At 44.0% G+C, this 10,752-nt stretch overlaps 1 protein-coding gene across 1 annotated transcript; it reads right to left on the bottom strand.

Moving 5' to 3' along the window:
• Window positions 1–6,725: 6,725 nt before the first annotated feature.
• LOC141445583 (uncharacterized) lies at window positions 6,726–10,405 on the bottom strand (the record flags this gene model as incomplete). The annotated part of the gene is given in 2 exon segments (XM_074111423.1): window positions 6,726–6,806; window positions 9,532–10,405. Coding segments are annotated over 2 exon segments (798 nt in total). The 3' UTR covers window positions 6,726–6,771.
• Between the last annotated feature and the right edge of the window lie 347 nt (window positions 10,406–10,752).

A 10,752-nucleotide genomic window follows, 5' to 3' on the forward strand; every position in this document is an offset into this window, starting at 1 on the left:
AACGTTAGCACGATTTATTCTGCCGCCGACCCTGAGCAGTCCGGCATCATCTATGAAAGTTTTAAGTTTTTGAAGACGTTTAGTACATCTGTCGTCGTCCTGAAGACGCGAGATGTCGGCTGAAAAACTGCTCCGATTGAACTATCAAAATTATTCGATTGAGAGCCTGCTTGGTCTCTGGAATGGTAATAAAACTTAGTCGAGTAAGATTGCGTTTTTCGACATTTATGATAAAATCGAAAGATTAATGCTACGACGCGCAACATTTTAGGCAATGAAGAAAACCTTTCAAGAAACTCGAGATTAGAGTCACTCGTATGAGTGACGAGAGGTGTTTACGACGTTCTTCGTCAGTATGACAATTGATGTGAGACATCGGCCATTCTGGCTGCGGCTTAGTGAGCCAGGAGGGTCCATGAAACCATTGTTGATGGTCCAAACGTGAAGGAAGAACCCCTCGGGACGCGGGGTCCGCGGGGTTGTCAGCAGATCGCACGTGATGCCATTGTGCGGCAGGCACGTTGCTTGTAGTTTCCGCGATACGGTTACAAACATAAGTTCGCCACTTGTCGGGGAAGAACGAAGCCAAGCAAGTGTGATTGATGAATCGCACCAAGCAAATACTTGATTAAATGATAAGACATTGCTGTAAGCAGTGTTTACCTTTTTAATGAGCTTGGATAAAAGCAGAGCACCGCACAGTTCCAGGCGTGGAACCGATAGGCGTTTCAAAGGCGCAACCTTTGTCTTGCTAAGAAGAAGATGTGAAGTAATGACACCGTCCGAGTCAGTAACACGAATATATACGCAGGCAGAATACGCCTTCTCGGAGGCATCCGAAAAACCATGAAGTTGCACGTCATGAACGCTTGGAAGTACATGACGAGGTAATGAAATATTTTGAAGCAACGGAAGTTCATCAAGAAATTGATACCACATATCACAGACACCCTGAGGAGGAGCTTCGTCCCATCCCGTACCTGACACCCACAGGAGTTGAATTAAATGCTTGACATACAAAGTAATGGGACTAAGAAAACCCAAAGGATCGTAAATCTTTGCGATTTCGGCAAGCATGATACGTTTTGTACATCTACGCGTAGGTATGTCCGTCTTATAAGTAAAAGTATCCGATTTCGGATTCCATTTGAGTCCTAGTACTTTTACTGAAGGGTCAGTGTCAAGTGCGGAAAGTATTAAGGAGTCGTCTTGATGATCGTTATTGTTTAAAACGTGAGATAAAAATTCAGAGCTATTGCTAGTCCATTTGCGAAGTTCGAACGTTCCCGCCTTGCAAATAGACGTGAGCTGACGTTGAAGAACTAAGGCTTGGTCCAGTGTATCAGCACCGGTTACGACGTCATCGACGAAGACATTGTTGAGAAGCACTTGCGATGCAAGTGGAAACTTGGCTGCTTCGTCAATCGCTAATTGACGAAGTGTCCGTAAGGCCAGAAATGGCGCCGAGGCAACGCCAAAAGTCACCGTGCACAGGCGGTATTCCTGTACAGGATCAAGAGGAGAGAATCGCCAAAGGATTCGTTGAAAATCGCGATGTTCCTTGCAGACATTGATGAAGCGATACATCATTTTGATGTCAGCTGTAAAAACGATTTTATGAAGCCGATATTTTAAAAGAACTTCGGAAATGTCTTGATGAAGCTTCTGTCCTGTAAGGAGATTGTCATTTAGTGAACGACCCGAAGATGTCTTACATGAAGCATCATACACCACACGTAGCTGTGTAGTGGCCGCCGACCTTTTCACCACGCAGTGATGAGGAACATAGTAAGGAGTTATGTCACCGTTCACTGAATCAGAGACAGGCTCCATGTGACCCATGTCTAAGTACTCTTGAAGACATTTGTTGTATTCTGCTCGTAAAATAGAATCACGTGCTAATCGGACCTCTAGTTTAGATAAACGTGAGAGGGCGATATTGCGAGATTCGCCCAAAGGAGGCGCATTCTCCTTGAAAGGAAGCGAAACCGTGTACTTACCGGTTGAATCGCGTTTGTGAGTATTCACGAAAATGAACTCGCACAAAGCGTCATCTTTTGAAAGATGAGTCTCCTCTGGAATAGACTCCAGTTCCCAAAACCTTTGGAGTTGAATATCCAACTGACACGTACTGAGATTAGTGCTGACTAGTCCGCGAGAAGTATGGGAAATTCTACCGTTGAGTAGGTAGCCAAAGATACTGTTAATAGCCACAGGAGTGCCCTGCGGGCCTTTAATATTGTCGTGAAGCAGTATGCTGTCACTGTAGTCGGACCCCAGCAGGAGCTCGACAGGACGCGCAGAACGCAGTTCTGGATCCGCTAAAGAAAGACCTTGAAGGTGTGGAATTTGTTCGAATGAACTCGGAATGTTCGGAATGTAACTAGTTATTTTTGGTAAAACTAAAGCTTCGATGTACAGCTTCGGTTCAGGCTTGTCGTGGGGTGTAACTTCACACATCACGTAACCACGCGGCCGCTCGTTGCTGTCGCCGATGCCCGAGACAGTCGTGCTTGCGTGCGCGGGGCGCCGTGGCAGGCCGAGCCGCTGTACGCACGACTCCGTGATGAGCGTGGCTTGCGAGCCCTGGTCCACGAGAGCGCGCACGGGACGCGCCGCCGCCAGCGGAGCGTCCGTGGAACGAATATTGACTAGCGCAGTGGTTAACAAAACCGTACAATTTTTGTTGTTAGTTGGACCCAAATCCCCATGTAATGGAGTGGGTGAAGACGCAGTGTCCGCTACCGAGCGTGACTCGGGGGACGTGGAACATTCCGTCGTCAGTGTGACGTTTTGAGCGGGCATATCCTCATGTAATGAAGAGTGATGCCGCTGCGAGCAAACGCGGCAACTGTGGCGCGAATTACAATCCTTTGTTTCGTGACCGAAAAACAAACAATTGTTACAAATATTATTTTCTGTTATAAAACGTTTTCGTTCAGTTAAATTAAGTTTTTTAAAGTTATCACATTTATATAACGGATGAGAATTTTCTTTGCAAAACATGCATTTAATTTTATTCAAATAATCGAATGAAGTTGTGGCGTGAACACTCATAGTTCGCGCGTGACGTGAAAAGGAAGGGTCAGAAGATTGTGGCACGGTATGCTTGTAATGCTGTGCATCGGAATGCGAGCGAGAGAGTGATAACGCGCGGCGCGCAGCATGCGCGTGACGTGAGGCCGGGCCGAGGGCCAGTCGCGCAGACGACATCACCTCCGTCGTTGATAGTTCCTTGTTAAGGAAAACTACTAATTCCTTGACATTAGGAATGTCACTTGACGATTGTAACGACAATTCAAAACGTCTACGAATATTAGGCGTAATTTTGCGCAGCAAAATGTTTAAAAGAACAAAACTCCAGTCCGACACTGGAAATCCTAAAGAATATAAGGCCGTAATGTTTTCATGGTAGGTATTTAACAAGTTACGTAAGCTCGATTCAATGTTTTTATCATTGACCGGTTCGACATCAAATATATTATTGAAATGCTTAGTTGCAATAATGCGTTTATTGTCATAACGATTCATTAACACTTGTAAGGCGTTATCATAATTGGACTCAGTGACCGGAATAGATTTTATTAAATTATAGGGTTCACCCTTTAGGGACAAGAGTAAATAACGAAATCGTTCGACGTTAGTTAAGGAATCGTTATCATGCACGAGAGATTTATATAAATCATAAAAGGCATTCCATTCGGTAAGTTTACCCTCAAATGATTGCAACGACAGTGTAGGTAACTTGACATGAGCCTTGTTAAGGTCTCGCGCGTCGTGCCCGCAAGGCCCCGACATGCTAACGGTACTTTGTCTACGCGTCTCCTTCATAGTATCCAAAATTGTTTGAACTTCATAATACAGCGTATCGAATTGATTACGCGTTGCTAAATGTTGATCTTTATTAAAATCGCCAAGTTTTACCGAAAGTTTTTCGATTTTTCCTTGAACTTGGAAGAATGTTTTTTTTATCGAATTTAAATCCTTAACACGCACTCTGAATTCAGATAAATTGTTAGAACAATCTACAATACGTTGGATACCATTTAGGGCTAAATCACGTTCGAACGTTAGTTGTTCAAGTTCCATCGTGAATTATTCGGAAAAAAAAATAATTTTATTATTTCTGTAGTTAGGTAGGTAGATACTTGTTAAACTTTGTAAAGTTCGTAAACCAAAAGGGGAAATTAAAATTTAACACGTTGTGTCAATGAAATAAAATTATTTGTTCAAGTACGAAAATACGTGAACTACACAGGTGGGTCATGTACGAAAATACAATGGCCGCTAGAAATGGGTTCGGTACGCAATACCTAAACCGCTAGAAAATATTATTTAAGCAAATATACTGCTTCAGTATAAATAAATCGGTATGCAATAGGTATAAATTTTAGCAGTCGCCGTGTCGCCTCGTTATGGCGCCGAGCAGGCGAGCGTTACCAACTACCGCGCCGTGCGGTCAGAAAATAAGGAAATTTAATTTCGAAAATATCGCTCAAACCTTAAGAAACTATATATAATTAGGAAGATCTCGTTGAGATCTCACTGTACACACCGGTATTATCGCAAAATAACACGCGAGATGGTCGGAAACTCGATATTAATATTTTATGGCTGGCGGTAGATCCCGCGCTGCGCGCATAGAATTTTATTACGAGTATTGTAATAGCTAGCACAAATAGGTGAAACGCGAGTACACAAATTAACCAGATATAATTAACGATATATCCGGTTCGAAACTTATGTTGGGGAATTTCCTTCGATAGCGAGAGAGAAATGAAGACACTCACCGAAGTTTCAGGAACGCTGCTCCTGGGGGCCCCCGGTGTTTGGTCGTCCACAGGCGTTATATCAAGCCTTGAGTACACTGATTTCTTGTTTGTGCTAGATTTTTGAGAATTTTTGGAATTTGATTTTTGAGCGGAGCGGTGACGCTGCACGCACACGGCGGTAAGGCGGTTTTCGAAGAGAGTTAAAATTTGATGTTGGCAGCACTGTCTTAGAGATGCTGCGTTTCGTTGTTCCTTTTTAAAAGCGTTTGGTTCGTATCTACATTCAAACTCGCTATCGATTCAGCTGAATTAAATTAGTTGGAAACAAATGACCATCTTGTGCTAGCTAGACGGTAAATATATAGAAATACGGAACAATTGGAATAAAATTAAATTTTATAATATATTTTGAGAAGAAGTTTATTCTATTTCAGAATTATTCACCATTTTTGAGAAAAGCTTTATATTAGTCTCGGCTGGAATAGCAATTGCTGGCTTCGTATTAGTTAAACGGACTCGCAAGCTCGTCCGTTTAATACTCATACTCAGCCAGCAATTGCCAACTTCCAGGCCACGACAATAATCTACTAATATAACCTAAGTTTGATTTAATAAAGAGGTTCTCATCACGCACAACTACAGCTATAGTCTTATTGACCACCTCCCACATCTCCTTATATTACAAGGGCATATTAGGTAAAGCTCTGCGCAGCGGGCATGATATTTACATCGATAGTAAAGATAGAGAGATAGAGCTATATTTCCAAAAAAATTATTGAAATAATAAGTATGATATTATGGCATTTAAGATACTCAAAGTCAAAGTCAAAATATCTTTATTCAATTTAGGCTATAACAAGCACTTACGAATGTCAAAAAAAATCTACCGCCGGTTCGGAACAACCTCTGTTCAGAAGAATCCGACAAGAAACTCTACGAGGTATAAATAAATATTTTTTCAAACAGATTTACAATATTATTAAATGATATCTATACATCCCAAGTATTAGATATAGGGACGCGAGTGAAACCACGAGCTGCTTTATTCGCACTGACGTTTAATACACATTGACAGGAGTTGTGGACACAGCCACACACACACATACATAACATCTCTTCCCTCTAACATGGAACAACCCTTAAAACTAAGCATATAATTCTAAACCTTATAATTAACCTTGGGACGTGGGCGCAACCTTTTTCGGGTATATAACATTGGCTGCTCATCATAGCTTTTGACATCGTCCGGAGGTTCCTCTCTAGCCTCCTCAAAATGGTCGTCTTCGGAGGACACCGCCCGTTGCGGAGTAGGACGCTCAGGAGACTCTGAGGGACCCGCAGACTGTGGTTGAGTCATACTCTTCCTTCCCCCGGTGAAATAATATTCAGGACTTCTTTGGTGACATACCAAAGGAGACACAGGCAAGTTCAACGGAGACAGAACATTGGCTTCAACCTGCGTATCCAGAGGTGGTGATGATGGTCTTTCGCGGTTGGAGTCTAAACTGGTGTTAGCCGAAAACGGCAGTGACTGCCTTGGCGGCGGCACCGGTGATGGCAGCGGGGGCGGCGGTGGCGGCGGTGGCAGCAGCGACGGCGGTAGCGGCGGCGTCGGCGGTGGCGGCGGCAGCGGCGGTGGCGGCGGCGGCAGCGGCGGCGACGGCGGTGGCGGCAGCGGCAGCGGCGGTGACGGCGGCGCAGTGTATGTATTGGACGGTGTCCTAGTCGGTGAGTCATCACGATCCCATAGGTTTTGATTGTCAACTGATCCTTTATATAACATCAATTGATTTTTGTGCTTTTTAATAAATGAATTAGACGAAATGTCTTTAATTTTATACAATACTCTCCCGATTCTTTTACTAATGATTCCTTTACACCAGATGTGCTTATTTTGATGAACATTTTTTTAAAAAGAACGTAGTTACCGGGTTCAAAAGTTTGTTTGTTTTGTTTATTTAGTTTTTCATTCTGCAAACACTGTTTGTTTCTGACTACATTAGCAAGGTCCACAGACGAAGGTGACGGTGGTGGCTGGATCGGATTGAACAAATCCAAACGCGATCTTAGCTTTCGCCCATAGACTAACTGAGCGGGCGAGAAGCCTGTGGTGGAATGAATGGAATTTCTGTAATCGAAAATGTACTTCAATAATTTAAGTTTACTTTCCTTTAAATTAGTACTTGAAAGAACACTAGATTTAATACCTTTTTTTATTACTTTTACGTAACATTCCGCTTGGCCGTTGCTGGCCGGGTGATAGGCCGGAGACGTTACGTGCGATATACCATTCAATTGACAAAACTGTTCAAATTGTTGAGAGCAAAACGCCGTTCCATTATCACTTACAATTGTATGAGGTAAACCAAATCTAGATAAGTAGTCATACATTTTTTCGGTTACCGCATTAGTCGTAGTCGAGCACCCCATATCGTAGACTTCTACCCATTTCGTGTACGCGTCGACTATTACTAAATACGATTTGCCATTAAGCGGACCCAGAAAGTCTACGTGCACCCTGTAAAAGGGCTGCGGCGGGTAGTCCCAGTGCGCGAGCGGCGCGCGCGGCGGCGCAGGGCGCATCTGTATACACACATCGCAAGTACCGATTAAAATTTCGATTGCTTCGTCTATTCCGGGGAACCAAAATCGTGAACGTGCTTCCGCCTTTGTTTTCACGATTCCTAAATGGGACGAATGCAACTCCAATAAAACCTTTTTCCGCAAACTCTCGGGAATAACAACCTTATGGCCACGCATTAAACAACCATTTTCTACTGACAACTGCGTTTGGCACAAATGAAAAGGTTTATACCTTATATTATCAATTTTTTTGGCCACCCGACTAAGGTATATTGCATAACTTGCTTTAGTATCGCATCTTTACTTGTTTCCTCGCGCAACTCGTTTATTGTTATTGGTAAGCTGCCCTCTACGACGAAACAAACGTACGCGGCACGATCGCACAGATCCGCGTCGGCTTCGAGCTTCCCCGCGCCCGCGCCCGCGCCGCTCCCCTCCGGCTCTGGCACGCAGGCCCGCGACAAGAAGTCTGCGCTGTTAGAAGCGCTGCGAATATATTCAATAACATAGTTATAGCCACCTAAAAACATTGCGTATCTCTGCAAACGATTAGCGGATACTTCTGGTATTCCACGATGTGGTCCAAAAATAGAAATGAGGGGTTTATGGTCCGTGCGTAAAACGAACGGAGTAGACCTACCATACAAATATTGGTGAAACCTCCTCACTCCGAACACTATAGCCGTCGCCTCCTTCTGAATCTGCGAATAACGTTTCTCCGCTGCGTTAAGGGTCCGGGAAGCGAAAGAAATGGGTCTCTCGGCCCCATCAGGCTCCACCTGCGACAAGACCGCCCCCAGGCCCCAGGGAGACGCATCGACTGTCAAAACTAACTTTAATTTGGGATTAAAATGAGCTAACACTTGATCCGAAGCCAGATTTTTTTTTATGTTATCGAAAGCCCTATCATGAATTAGGGTCCACTGCCATTTGACCCCTTTCTTTAATAGGTCATACAATGGACTAAGTATCGTGGATGCCCCGGGTACGAAATTCCTGTAATAATTCACTAATCCGAGGAACGACTGGAGTTGACTCACATTATTAGGCACCGGGGCATCAACAATGGCTTTAACTTTGTCCGATGATTTTTTTAAGCCGTTTCTATTAATCACGTAGCCCAAATAGCTAACTTCATCTTTGAAAAACTCGCATTTCTCCTGTTGAAGCGTCAGACCCGCATCCTGTAGCCTTTTTAAAACGCAATGAAGTCTATCTAAATGTTCGTTATCGTCCTTGCCCGTGACCAGCACGTCGTCCAACAGGCACAGCACGCCGTCCAGCCCGGCCAGCAGCCCCTCCATGGCGCGCTGAAAGATGGCCGGTGCGCTAGCCAACCCGAACACTAGCCGCGTATATTTATATAAACCGCGATGTGTATTGATGCACGTTAAGCTTTGTGATTCTTCACTTAGCGGTATCTGGTTGTAGGCCATAGATAAATCTAACTTTGTAAACTTTTGCCCGTTATGTAATTTAGCGAATAACTCGTTAGCGGTAGGTAAGGGATACTGCTCGATCACTAATTGTTTATTTATGCTGATTGAGTAGTCTGCGCACAGTCTAACGGACCCGTTGCGCTTCAACACAGGCACAATTGGTGATGCGAAGTCTGAACGTTCAACAGGCACGAGAACATTTAAATCGACCAATCTATCGATTTCCGAATCAATTTTATCCCTTAAGGCAAAAGCGATCGGCCGTGCTTTAAAAAACAACGGAGTGGAACCGTCTTTTAATTTTAATTTGACACTATATTTATTAAAACATCCCAGTTTGTTAGAAAACAATTGAGGGTAAGTCTGTTCAAGGGTAGTATTATTTTGCAAGTAGTGTATTGGCGTTAATTCTAAATTAAATTTACAAATAAAATCTCTGCCGAGCAGCGGGGGGCCGCCGTCACGCACCACGTACACGTCCAGCGTGTGGGTACGTCCCGCGAACGTGCACGGCAGTGGGACCCTACCTACACAAACTATGTTGTCACCCGTGTAACTACGTAGTCTTTTGTTCGTAGGTGATAATGGAACGTTATTGAAATACGTTTTATACGTATTGTTAGATATCACCGTTACGGCGGACCCGCTATCCACTTCAAATTTAATTTGAGCACCATTAATAATAATAGTTTCCACCATAGGCTCACCCCGAACAGAACGAATGTTAAACAACTCACCGTCGTCGGCGTCGCCTTCGTCTCTGGGCCCTGCTTCTACGTAATTAATTTTCGGACACATTCTACGTAAATGACCCTTCACTTTGCATTTTTTACAAACGAAATTGCTAAAACGACACTCCGACACTTTGTGATTATTGTATCCACACGCAGCACACTTCACTCTGGCCGAACTATCTTTGGGTTTTTGCTCTGCGATCTTAAACAGCTCGGAGGTGTTGGCGGCCGCGGCCCCCGCGCGCGCACACTGAATGCTCTCGGCGAGCTCGACGGCTTTGGCCAGCGTGAGCTCTGCAATATTTTGCGCGTACAACTTCTCTTTTTCGAGACCGGGCCGCATTCCCATCACGAAGCGATCGCGGAGCGCTTCTTCGACGTTGCTGAACCCGCAGTGCGCGGTCAGACCGCGCAGCCTCGCCGCCCATTGCGCATGAGACTCGCCGGCCTGTTGTATCGCCGCGAAGAAGTTGTGACGCTCCCCGAACCCTACTCTTTTTGGTGTGAAATGGTTATCCAAGAGCCCTAAGATGTCTTCATACGGGACGCTGTCCAATTGTTTCGGTAGGGCCAAATCTGCTGCGAGCTTGAACGTACCCTCACTGAGTGCGCTTAATAAAATAGCCCGTCTTTTTGTTCCGGTCGCGTCGTTTGTTCCATCAATGTCGTTCGCGATAAAATATTGCTTCAATCGGCCCTTGTAACTACTCCAACTTTGAACATAATGATCAAAAGTAGCTAAAATACCAAAGTTAGCACTAGCCATTTTTTTTTTGTTTTTCGCCGAATAACGCGGGTAGAACACGGATCGTCGCCAATATTAGATATAGGGACGCGAGTGAAACCACGAGCTGCTCTATTCGCACTGACGTTTAATACACATTGACAGGAGTTGTGGACGCAGCCACACACACACATACATAACACCAAGTATTAACACAACTTTATTTTTAACACAGTAGGTTCGCTATTTGAAGGGATCGCTAATGCGGATCGGAATTATTTCCAAATATGCCTGTCCAAGATATAATCATAAATTTTATAATACGCCTTAGATATTAATGTATTCGCCTATTGCTTGCCTTAGAAAATCTCTATGTAGGTATATACCTGTGTTTTCTGTATTGCTTACTATGTTGGTGTGCAATAAAGAGTTATTGTATTGTATTCTTGACAATAGATTTGAATTTTGTATACGTTTAATTAGTAATATTTTCTCAAAAC

This window comes from Choristoneura fumiferana, chromosome 2 (genome assembly GCF_025370935.1).
Source record: "Choristoneura fumiferana chromosome 2, NRCan_CFum_1, whole genome shotgun sequence".
Lineage (NCBI taxonomy): Eukaryota > Metazoa > Arthropoda > Insecta > Lepidoptera > Tortricidae > Choristoneura > Choristoneura fumiferana.